The 13,183-nt window shown below is 35.5% G+C and overlaps 1 protein-coding gene across 3 annotated transcripts in view; it reads right to left on the reverse strand.

Annotated features, from left to right (window-relative positions):
* COL12A1 (collagen type XII alpha 1 chain) overlaps positions 1–13,183 on the reverse strand; it is a 99,549-nt gene that overhangs the window by 79,773 nt on the left and 6,593 nt on the right. Inside the window, exons 1-10 of one of the 3 annotated variants that reach the window (XM_077174834.1) lie at positions 10,563–12,763; positions 8,430–8,546; positions 7,608–7,751; positions 6,670–6,726; positions 5,746–6,009; positions 5,468–5,632; positions 4,838–5,011; positions 3,734–4,024; positions 2,908–3,510; positions 1,263–1,535 (exon numbers count right to left, since the gene is read on the reverse strand). In XM_077174834.1, the coding sequence (XP_077030949.1) occupies positions 1,263–1,535; positions 2,908–3,510; positions 3,734–4,024; positions 4,838–5,011; positions 5,468–5,632; positions 5,746–6,009; positions 6,670–6,726; positions 7,608–7,751; positions 8,430–8,546; positions 10,563–10,581 (2,107 nt within the window). In that variant the 5' untranslated portion in view covers positions 10,582–12,763. Of the gene's footprint in view, positions 1–1,262; positions 1,536–2,907; positions 3,511–3,733; positions 4,025–4,837; positions 5,012–5,467; positions 5,633–5,745; positions 6,010–6,669; positions 6,727–7,607; positions 7,752–8,429; positions 8,547–10,562; positions 12,765–13,183 lie in introns of those variants that run through there. The other 2 variants (XM_077174835.1, XM_054629987.2) reach the window with 2 other exon arrangements.

The raw sequence follows: 13,183 nt of genomic DNA on the forward strand, positions 1-13,183 counted from the left end.
TGTTTACGTGGCTGTAGAAGAACTCTGTCTTCCGAGACATGCTGGGACATCATCAGATCACAATGTTAATAATTATTTAAGGTAGTATCAGTTACAAATGGGAAGGCAGATTATTTTTATTAAATCTTTTCCTTTTCCCGTTCCTTATGCACACAAGCTACATGTTCTATCAGCCAAGAGTTGTCTGCTTTCCTAAGGGAAAATTATGTGTGGCCAAAATATTCTGACTGGTACAGTCATGGAAATGTGCACGCTGACAGTGAAACCTGTATCTTCCAAACTTAATATCCAAACTAAGCAATTTTATAAGTGTTTATTTCTATCACTCTTAAGAGGAAGGAGCAATTAACAAATCTTCAAGCTGTTTCTTTTGCTCCCTTGGAACCATTTATGTCACCAAAGGTCACAAATGACAGCATGGAATAATGAAAGAGTAGATCAATATTTTTAAAAGCATGATTTAGAGTAGACTGAGTGTTCAACTATTGGAATAGAAAATCACATCTACTTTCATGCTGCTCTTCTGCTCTTTTCAATCAGGAGAAATGCATCATGGCAACTCTATCTAAAGGAAAAGTAAAGCTACCATGCTTAAATTTACAGCCACTGATCATATTAAACACATACTGACATCAATGGAAGTTTTGAATCAGTTATTGGATCAGACCAATGAATTTCTGATAAAAAAACCAGTTAACCAAAACTTCTGATAAAGAAAACAGTTAACCTTTTAAGCCTAGTGTATGTAAAAAAGATTTCTATTAGTGTTATATTAGATGTAGACATAGCAACTTGCATAGGCACACATTTATCTTTGAATGTATTGAAGTCAACATGCATTCCTGCATCAGTCTCATAATTATTAAATAGGGTAGAATAGAACTGCATAGTTCCATTGGAAAGGATCTACAATGTTCATCTTGTCCAACTTGAGTCTATATTGACAATTATTCATGCCACGGAACTTAATATTGAGAGCACACAACTTCATTTGAAAGCAGGCCACTGCAAAGGAACACAGCAGAGGAACACATCCAAGCTCAGAAAAATTAAAGTGCAATCTTAGTAACTTAATGCTTGCATATTATTAGAATTTTAAATCTTTACTGAATGCCCTGAGACACAATAATGTTTATTCATCCTGCACGGCAGTACAGCTTCTCAGCCTTACTTGGCTGTTCCTCATTTCCCCGTTCTACAGCTAAGCAAATTCTTATTTGAACATGTGAATGCCTTGTGTCAGAGAATAATGGGAATCCTACCTTCTAAGGTGGTTTCCTCTCCATCCAAGGGAGGGCCATCACCATCTTCATATTCAGAAATCACACTGACTGCATAAGTAGTTTCAGGTAGTAAGTTGGTGAGAACTGAGCTGGTACTTGAAGCTGGTACTGAAACAATGAATTCATCTCCACCGACTGCTACTTTATATTTAATGAGATAGGACAAAACCTCAGGTCCAGCTGGAGACCAGCTCACTTTGAAACTCTCTGATGTTATGTCAGAAAAGACCATGTTCTTTGCAGGTACGTAAGCTGTATGGAAATAAAAATGTGCATATGAGGCATACTTGGCAGAATATATTAAACACAAAATTTCTAAAATAAATAATAAATATTTCTCAATAATTTGATTTATTCTAATTGAACAGATATTTTGTTGCACGTGCACAGGATTTGTTTTCTACACTTGCTTATATCTATAAAATTTCAAGAAGATCATATCTAGGCTGCCTAAAATCATTCACAGTAAGTAGAAGCACCAACTCAGTGATTTCTAGATCAAATGAAAACAGTCCATCTAAAAAATGTATATATTTATGAAAACTTAATTTAGAATCTGATTATCAAGTTGGGTTCCCTATTTCATATGTCCAATGAACAGGAATAACATTATGTCCTCAATGGAAACAAAAAATTGCTGGGGTTTTTTTTCAGGTCTAGATTAAAAATAAGACAAAATAAAAACCAGTATTTTTTCAGGAATGAAGTCAAAGGGAGAACAAGGAATTTGACACAAGGAACAAACACAAATCTGACATCCTGGGCTTGTTTTCCTTGGCCTAGTCAGCCTGTCAGCGGGGATCTTAAAACTGTTCAAGCCGTCTAAAACAAAGGCTGCTTTGCTAGTTTGTTCCTCAAAGCTATCCTGAAACAAAAGGTTTAATTTTAAAGAGAATTGGGCTTTCAACAATGGGGAATTTTCAATGTTAGTGTCCTACTAAGCATAGATAGGGGCACTGTGGGTGCAACTAATCACAAGTAACTTTATCTGACCAAAGTTGGCCATTTCGAAAACTTTTGAATGTTAAACATTACATATGCTGGCGTAATTTGGATGCATGTGAAGACTTTCATGTGCACTTCAGTCTTTACAGTTAGATTGCAATCACTATCACCTAGCATCTGTTGTCTCAAGTTGTCTTGTCTGAGCCCATTTCAGAGGGCCATTAATTTTACCCAAAAACTTAATCAAATTGCCCTCTAGAGTCATTAGCCTTACTTCATTGCCTTTGAACATCTAAAAGACAAGCTTAGACTTGCCACCTCATTTTGTAGAGCTAAAAAAAGAATGCTCTGGTAAGTGTTTTACTCAAGACATTGAGTGCAAAAGCAGAGACTATGCACTAAGGTCATTCCAATAGACACACATTTTATTAGCTTTTTAGATACCTAGCAGGGGTGGGGAAATTTTTTTTTCATTTCCATTTATCCATTAATTTCACCTGTTGCTTTTAATATATTTGCAAATGAGAAGCAAATCCCCAGTTATTAAACTTATCATTTGTATATGGACAATTTCATCAAAATAAATTCTTTAGGTAACTATAAGCACAAAACATTGGTTCAGATTCTCCTTTCACTGCATTTTCTACATTCCTCTAAGTAAGTAATAGTAGTTGCTTACATTTTCTCCTTATAGCAGCCAGCTCCTGCTCAATTCGTAGGCAGACAGACTGTGTAAGTTCAAATGATATTCTTTGAAAAGCATCGAAATCTTCCACTGTGTAAACATGGGTGTCCGCAGGAGGCGACGCGATAGCTTCCAACTCCGTACGCACTGCATCCTTCACACCAACCGCAAATATTTCTACATCTGCATCCCTCAGCTTAATTGCCGGTTCTTTAAAAGCATCTGATGATTTTCCATCAGTGATAAGAATCATTACTCTCGGCACATTTGGTCTTGATCCTTTACTGGTAACAAATACTTTCTCCCTCACGTATGTCATTGCTTTGCCTGTGTTGGTAGATCCACCTCTGTAGGGGAAGGTGTTAATAGCCTGAATTATGTCTTCCACTCTGTTGTATCTGTTCAAAGAAAACTCCATATGGGGATCTCTGCTGTACTGGACAAGACTTATCTGTACTTTTCGAGGTGATATCTCAAAGCTTTTAACCAACACTTCCAAAAAGGCTCTTACTTTGACAAAATTGGCGATACCAATGCTGTAGGAACCATCCACTAAAAACACAACATCAGCTTTTACATCCACACCACGTGAGCATTCTGCAAAGGAAAAGAGCAACCACTGTAAGCGGATTTTCAATAGCCACATAGCATTACTATCGCATCTGTAGTTCATATATCACACACAACTGCTTATAAACAAAGTAAACGATGCTAAGCAAAGCTGTGTCTCAAAAATAATAAAGGCATAATGTTAGAACAAGCATCAGAGATTTCATCAATGAAGAGATACAATTTGAAAATTAGGTGGCTCCAAACTCACCCACTTGAACTTTTACTTGCTGTGTTTTTTCCATTATCGTTATTGGCTCACTGGGGGTCAGTCCTTTCATTGCATAAACATTAATTTGATACTCTGTGTCTGGAGAGAGATCTTTAACATTCAGAGCAGTTGTCTGAGGACCCACACTCAGTACATGCTGTTTTCCCCCAGCTATCATTGGAATGAACTGCAGACGATAGCCAGTTATTTGGCTTGTGGATGGATCCCAAGTGATTCTAACAGACTTTGAGGAGATCTGAGTTGCCACCAGATTTGAAGGAGGCTCCACCACTGAAAGAAATCAAAAGAAAATCCAAATATTAGGTACAATTATAAATATATTTTCTTAATAGTTTTTATTTCTGGAATAAGTTTAGTTATCTTTGCTTGATCTTTACTAAAAATCACTTTTGAGGGTTTTTTAGCATAAATAGGCAGAAATTAATTACAGGACAGTCCAAATGAGACATCAGTGAGAGGGCAAAAATATGAGCAATGCATTTGTGGTCCCCCAAGTATTGCATAAGTTCCAGAAGTGCTGCCCAGCTCTAAAACTGCTTCAGTCAAAAGTGAAGGAACCACTTACAGGAACACGGTAGAAAATGTGAACAAATGCAGACTTGAGCAGAATACTACAACAGCAGAGTCATCTCTACTGCCATTTTTGTCAAAGAATAACTAGTTATTAAAACCTTACAGGGAGAGAAAGCTGCAATGATACAGCTTCATGTCTTTGTTTCCTCAGTTTTCTCCAGTTTTCATGCTTTGGTTCTCAATGGTTCTCAATCCATTACATATTTTGACCCTTCACCAAGCAATTTTTTTCCCTTTAATACATTTTTCCACAGAAGTGATGCCTGTGTGCAAACTGCACATCACTGTGTTGCTTTTGAAACTATGGAATAATGGAGTTATTCCAAATCTGCTACATCACATGTTCTGTTATCCTGCATTTAAACACACAAAACTGAAACCAGTTTTCCACACTTGCTAAGCAAAGCAACAGATGAAACTCTAGAAATAAAGCAAAGGAAGTAGGGATAGCCTCTTCAATAGACATTGGGATAAACTGAAGCTACAAATACATTTTTTAAAGTGTCTCACCTTCTTCCCCACTAACCAGTTCACCTAGTTGTTCATCAACACCGGAGCACACTTGCAAAATAATTTCATTCTGTATATCCACAATTCCATCAAAATTAGCCACATTGAACACATGCTTCAGTGACGGCTGAGATGCAATTAGCTTGAGCTCCTTTGCATCTGCTGCTTTGATACCTAGAAGTTGTAATAGACAGGGCTATGGTTAAGTAGCCATAAAATACAGACACTTTCAACATACTTGTGAAGTATTAAAACATCTTGGGGTAAACCTGAGTTTAAATTAGTTCTGCCTTCTGACATGATCAGTAACCAAACTACAAAATAATGACTAATGAAATGAGGTGGCAGACTTAATTTTCAACCAGGGAAAAAATGTGGTGTAAGTGAAGAATGAGGCCAAAGTTGAAACTATGCTAGTCAGTCATATTAACCTCCAGGTAGGAGCTACATAATTACCATCAAATTGACACAACTGATGTGTTCTACTCTGGAGGGCACAAATGACCCATTTCAAGGCATACACATGAAAAGAGGGGTATAATGAAATTCTTCAATCACACTGTCTGCAAAACTTATAAATCAACTTTTTATGAAAGTTAATCTCTCAATCATTAGAAAAACTCAACGTACCCAAGGAAAAAACTTCAACTCCTATGTTGCGAAGCTCTCTTGCAGGAATTTCTACATCATCTTGAGCTTTTCCATCAGTAATGACAATGGCTACTTTGGGAAACCCTTTTCTTGCTCCAGCAGACTCAGTGAAGGTGTTTTGAACAAGGTAATCAATAGCTTCACCTAAAACCAACATCACAAGTTGTGTCTTTTTAGACTTGCATGAACTAGGATTTAAAGCAAATTTGAACTATGAAATGAAATGCTAAGTAAACATGTATGTGGGAAATCTGTACCTGTCATTGTGTTGCCACCTTTGTAAGGTATCCTTTTAATTGCATCAATAAGATCACTTCTTCTGAAATACTGATTTAAATTGAACTCTGTTCTTGTATCTGAGCTGTACTGAACAACTCCAACTCTCGTCTTTTCTTCCCCAATATCAAAAGCTGATACAAGGGCAACCATGAAGTCCAGAATATATCCGAAGTTATTTCTTCCTACACTCCATGAACCATCTATCAGGAAAACTAAATCTGTCATTGCACTTATGGAGCATCCTGGAACACAACAGGGAAAAAAGGAAAACCAACTCTATTAGCAAATAAGCAATTGCATTCTTACAAATCAGTGAGAAATGTCTAAGGGAAACTTAGTAGGTAAAAGCCAAAGCAAACACATATTTAAAGGACTGATCTTATCTGAGATACATCACGTGGGGAAACATTACTCACGTAAGTGAGCACCCATATGAGTTTTCTAACAGCCATTATCAAAAGGGAACTGCTTTGAGACATCTTTCATGCTAATCCACAAGATCTGTTATGCCACAACAGATGAAAACACCCATATAAAACTTTTTGCAATGATTTGATGCTACAGAATTTTTTTTATTATTACCTTTTGCACCTCGCATCTTTATTTCCCCATTATAGCTGCATAGGTTCTTCTGCAAAGCCTTTTATCCACAGCCCAACAGCTTTTGTTGATAGGACCAAGACACTCATAGACATACTCAGGTTAGTTGCATGAAATCCCTAGTTTCAGTACCAGCTTTGCACCTTAATCTTTCAATGTAGCTTATCTTTCTATCACAAGTCCCTTCACAAGTTTTCTTTCTACGCAACTTTACAAGTTGTAGGTAGCACAGAAGCACAGTTTAACTTTGTGAGCTAGACTTCAGATAAATGTCAGATAAGTTGAAAAGCAAAGCACCTTACTTTGTAATTGAGCCTCAACCTTCTTTTCCTCTGGTATCCCTGGGCCACCTGTCTGAACTACACAAAGCACAACATAGACAAAATGAATGAGGGAAACAGGGTTAAATTTTTAAACATCAAAGAAAGCACATAAGGAATTAGAGAAATGCATCTAACAAGCCTCAGAACACAAAAACATAAAGGCAGGTTCTGAAAATACCACCTATACTTACAGAGTTGACAACATAGTATTCAGCATGACACAAAATACAGAAAATGTAAGTATCTAAGAATCTTCGGTATTTGTACATCTTGTAGAGTCATTTTCTGAAAATTAACTGCAACATGCCTGGAAGAAATACCAGTATTACCCTTCTCTATCACCTAGGGGAATTGATAATTTTTTCCATGGTTCTTTGTGAAGCCTGAGACATGATACAAAATGTGTCATAGAAAATAGTCTGGTGTCCATTTTTATTTAATTAAATTTATTTTATGCTTTTTAAATTATTAATATAAATTATTAAAGCTTAAATTCCATATTTTAGTATGCATTTAGGTCTATTGTGTCACATTTTATCATTATTTGATGAAGATAGTTTGCTTTCTCACACAGGATGCCAGTTCATTTCATTTGTTACTGAGGTCAGTGATTGTCTTCCCCTTAAATTCAGCAGATGCAATTTATTGGAAAGAGGTATAGCTCAAAAAACACAGTGGCCTCCTGCCAAGAATTCTATAGAGGTTGGCAGACGCTCTATCCATGTTAGTATCCTTTGATCTCTTGCAAATTTTCTCTGGTTCCACTAGGACTAATAGAAAAAGTCTGTTCAGACAGCTCCATCGAAGGACGGTTTAGGTATGTGGCAATTTTGTTGGAGAACTGGATCAAAGCCAAGTTTTGTGAACAACCACTCAGTTATCTTAATTGGCTTTCTAATTGTACTGCAGCTACTTACTTGTCAGCTGGCCAAAAACAGGTAGACTCTCCTCTCTGTCATCATATGAAGCTATTGATACAATATACTCTACATCAGCTGTAAGATCTGATATGACAGTTTGAGTGGTGCTAGGTGAAAGAGTAAATTCTTTAGTAGGTCCATCTGCAATAAATATATAAAACACTCAATGCAGCCTTAAAATACAATAATATTGATAAGCTGTTTGTAAAACAAAATGCAACAGGCAATAATTTATCTCAAACCCAATAATAATTTTAGAATTATATACTTTCTGTTTTCATGAAGTATAAATATGGAAACATGAAATTTTAGGCTAATGTGATTTTTTTAATAGTGAAAAAAATGCTAAAGTGTTTAATAAATTCCAGAAAATTTGAAACTTCCTATGCACATACAAAATATACTATCATCTAATAAATCATGTCCTGTTCTCATTCAATATCACTTTTACACTGATTATTTCTTAAAGTGAAATAGAATAATGGCTGTTTTACACAGCACAATACAATTCTTGAACTTTAAGGTAAAAGCATAGAAGAGGAGCAGAGTGATGATTCTACCTCCTTTTTGCTCTCTACAAAACAAAAGCTTCCAAAACTTGTTACCTGCAGTCCCAAAATGGTAAACACTAAGGCAAGAATAGCTCTAACTTGGAAGAAAAACTGTTTTTCCTGTATGCCCTTGCTGCTACCCAGGCTTGACCACTAACTTACAAAAGATTTTAATGGCTACTCTCATAGAGCCTAAGTTAGATATAGGCAAAAATAAACTCAACATTTCAAAACACTTAATCAGATTAAAAAATTTGACAGAACTCACCATTTGTTGGAACCACAGTTATTCTGTAACCCACTATTTCATCTGGTGGTCTTTTCCATGACATTTGAACATTATGTTCATCTATAATTGTAAAATTCAAGTCTGATGGTGGGTTAACTGCAAAAGATTTATACCAGGTAGATATTTAAAATCTTGAACAAGTTTTGGCAAATGAATAAATAAAACAATGTTGAGCAAAGCTTACTAAAATTGTCTTTGCATAAATTTGTTTCCAACAAATATAAAGATATATTGTTGGAAAAAGAGTAAAATAAAAGCTGACAAAATATGACAAAACATTAAAGAGTATATGCATTACAGAGGACAGCACAGAACATATGTTTCTTGAGTTGCCAAGACATTCAAGAATGGCCAGCAAAATCAAGCACAATAGAAAACACATTTGGATACATGTACAATGAGTTCACAGATAATCACCACATATGCAAACATTTCACATAACAATTAAAGGAAATTTTTTTTACATGCTGGGTGCAATCCGTACAAGCATGCCAAATCACAACCTGCTTACAATATCATGAGATCATTTAGGATGTGGAGAACACAATACTCTTCTTAATTAGACATCAAAGAATTGATCAGCTTTTTTAATATAGTCTCTGCATATTATATTTCTTATCAATTTCACTGAATCTAGAAACTTGGCAGAGAAAATAAACTATTTAAAGAATACAGGAAAAAACTGGGCATTTAATGTTCAGTAAAACAATTTCTGTCAGGGTCTAGATAGGAATATACATGCAAAATGTATATCAGCAATAATGATACACTGATGTATCATTATATTCCAAAATATGGAGAACTCCACCCCTTTGTTCCTAGAAGCCACTAAAGTGACATACTTTGCATATAGCAACAAAGGATTTAGGAACTAAGGGAGTAATAAATGGCATTAGTAGTGGTTGCAATTTGCCAAAATATTCAAGCTGATGCGAAGTTCTCAAAAATAAAATTCTACCTGTTTACACCAGATTTCTGTACAATTTCAAAGGTGTAAACTATTGTTTTCATGTTCCCTTTGCAGCAGGTGTACCCATACTAATAGTGGCATTTTAACATAAAATGCCAGTATGGTTCCAAACAACACAGTGGTTAATTATGAAAAGACAACATCAAAATATATTTAAGGACATTTATTTTACAGAATTTATAGAAAACGGCAAAGAGGGCACCAGTGAACTGAACAAATGACTGCAAATAAAACTTGTAGGAGCTGATGACAGAAGTAACTGAACAGTACAGAAAGAAATAGTTTATATATGCTAATTTGCAGCATCATGCATACGTAAATGAAATGTTGATTATTGGTTTTTTAGCTTCCCACAATGGACAAAGCCTCCATGTACAAGGTTCATTACACAAAGACATTTAATAAATATTTTATAATGATATTCTCTTTTTAAAATTATCATGCTTATTCATGCAGTATTTTACTGACTCACTGTCAGTGCATGGTAGGTGTATTATATATTATTGTTTAAATAGGTCTACAAAGTAAGATTAGATCCAGCCATACTTTCCTTAACTACTAGTGAGAGAGTTTTGCAGGCATTTTTAAAAGACAGATCTTCTGCTTCATAGAAGATCTCCATCATATGTCAGATTTCATATCAGATTTGAATATCATTTTAAAAGCAGATAAAGTAGTAAAGGCTAGAATGTTTAATTATGAAAAGACACTGTCCAATTACAAAAAGTAAAACTGAGCTAAAAATATATGACTTTTTTTCCTTTTCATTTTCTGTAATTTCCGACCAGAGGATAATATGGCTTTATAATGCTGATACAATAGATAACACTAGTACTGAAGTAAATGTTATTTTTCCTGTTGTCCATACACAGGCAGTGAGATTAGACCATTAACCTGCATGCACAGTTTATTCATCATTCAGTTTATGAGTATCACAATGCTAGAGATGGCAGGGTAGTTACTTAGTATCAAAATCATGCAACATGTGTTAATAGTAAAATACATTTAGATGATAAGAATATCATTATAAAATATTGTTTCAGTAGCAATGGCTCAGGACAAATTTAATGCAAAGGCAGAGACAACTGACCTGAGCATGCTTTTAAAAAAATTCAGTACATGGAAAAAGTAGCACCACCAACCTTGCAAGTAAATTGGCATGTTGCAGCAGAGACTTTAGGCTTTAACTGCTGAAGGACAGCAGCAGCCCAGCTTGTTGATATCCAAATGACCGGATTCCAGATAAACTGAAAAAGCTGACTGTGAGGAAAAGTCTTTAGCATTTTAAAGAATGTTTTTCCTTTTTATGAAAATTCAGATGTGGGTCTTGGCAGGTAACAAGAATAGCACATTGACACATGAGTGATGTATCCATTCATCCAGGTGATCATAAACAATGGTATTGCAGGGGAACTTGAAGGTCCCCTTGTCCATCCCATGGTCAAGACAAGATTGGCCATCCTGTGTCATTCCCGACATGTTTTCCTCAGATCATTCTTAAAGACCTCCACTATTGTCAAGACTGACAGCTTCCCACAGAAATTGCTCCAAAACCTCACTGCCTTTATCATCATAGTTACTTCTGAAACCTAATCCCCGCCTTCATTGCTGTACTTAAATCTATTCATTCTCAGCCTATGGCTGGCTTATCAAACTCAAGCACTGAATACTTCTCCCATAGAAATCCAAAAAGGAATCTTTCTTGAGTGAAAAAAAAAGCTCTTTGGATCCAATGTCATCAAAATGTCTTCCAGATGGCCTGTGAGCTTTTGATACTCAAACAGAATCTCCAAAACATCCATGGACCTTCAAGGGGGTCAGATTTCACCCAAGTGAAACCAGCTGTGGGGTGAAGACCAAACCATGGTCATATGACTGAGAGTAGTAAGCTGATCTGAAGTACAGAAAAATGTTTAGATGATAAAAACCTTATTGTGATAATAAAACAGGGCAACTGTTACTCCATCTCATTAAAATTCTTCTTCTAGAAGGGAATTCACCAGTGGAAAAATAATACATTTGCAATACTGAATCAAACCAGAGTCTAGGGAAAAAATGCCCCTTGTTGTAGTAGGAGTTTGCCCTTTTACAGGGACAAACCTTAAAATTTCACTCAACGAAATCTTATGTGTGAGTGCAGCTTAACTCCAGCAAGCAGTCTTGATGTCAGGCTACTTGCAGCAGCGAAGTTGCACCTATTCTTAGTGTAGTGACACTGCTGATCCTGTGTCCATCAAAATCCATGCCAAACTTCTCACTGACTTGTCAAGGTACAGGATCATGATCATAATGTGTCATGGTGTTGTAGCATTGCCTTCATACAGTGATCCAACTGTTCATGCACAGAAATGCACGGCTGCCCTACAGGTTTCCAGAGCAGCAAAAACATATCCTGCTGTACAACAATCATGTTTCCACAGCATTAATTTTGACCACTCTTAGAACTGTGTTATGATCATTTCCTTAACTGGATCTTCTATATTATGCACCACAAAAGAAAAACAAAAGAAAAAAATCAGACATAATGTACTTAAAACATTGTCAGTTCTTCTGTTACATAAGGATATAATTTCTGAAAAAAAAAAAAAAAAGAGGGCAAAGCATCTTTCTCATGCTATGCAGGTCTTATATGTCTTATATTAGCTTGTATCACTTCACAGGAAATATAAAAAATTTACAGCTTTTTGCAGATAACACAATGTGATTGCTAGAGGATCCCAGTGAATACCTTAACAAGGCAGAAATAAAATGTAACTGCAATATCAAGTAATCTATATCTAGAATCAGATTTAGAAGTGATATAAGTTGGAAGTAGCTGCCATCCACAATCCCTTTGTGAAACGTAGTTTGTGATTCCATCACTTGAAAGGACACACTATAATTAGCATGTAAAATAATGTGTTAGCCCATGTTAAAATATCATACAATCTACAGAAGCTGAAGAGTAAGCTCAGCCTTACCATGCCAGTGATAAGGCCTCCTGAGGCTGGAAGGTGCCAGAGCTCTTCATTTCCTATTTTTTTCAGAAGTGGCATGAATTTGGTACCACTAACTAGATCATGACCCCAGTTAAGCTCCTCTGAAGCCTGCTTTGTCAATATGACTGGAATGACCTACAGCCTAGAAATGTAGTAAAGAGCAACTTCTAAAAAGAGCAGTTCTCAGACTTGTTAGGTATTCATTGCCAATCACAACACAGAAATTTTGCCACCTGTATCTTTGCATTTTTAAATTTTATATATGTTTATGAAACGTCTTCAAATTTGAAGATGCAAAGCTCATAATTTACTTTAAAAATTTCATTTAAAACTATATACCTATACAAATAAAGACATACATATCTCGACTTAACCCATATATATATATATATATATATACACACATTGTACGTATTAATATTTACCAAATTTCACACCTGTGAGCATACACATGTATATGCATATGTATATACACTTACACATGCATGTATATTTTGCTTCTAATTAGCAGCAGGAAAAAGTATACTCACCCTCACGTATATAAAAATTTCAATTTCACATGTCAATCTACATGGCTCTCTATTTAGGAACTTTGAAATCAGCAGCTTCTTTCTCAAAAGATATTGTCATCAAAAGATAATAAAATCATGGTTCTACCAACAAGTTTCAAAACTTCAAAAGTTTCAGCTATCTCAGATCACCTCTGAATTATTCAGTCAATGAAAATTAATGTTCTCAATACAGATTTTTTACAAGCCAAAAATTCTAATCCTTTGCAACTGCTA

This window comes from Agelaius phoeniceus, chromosome 3 (assembly GCF_051311805.1).
Source record: "Agelaius phoeniceus isolate bAgePho1 chromosome 3, bAgePho1.hap1, whole genome shotgun sequence".
In the NCBI taxonomy this organism is placed as follows: domain Eukaryota; kingdom Metazoa; phylum Chordata; class Aves; order Passeriformes; family Icteridae; genus Agelaius; species Agelaius phoeniceus.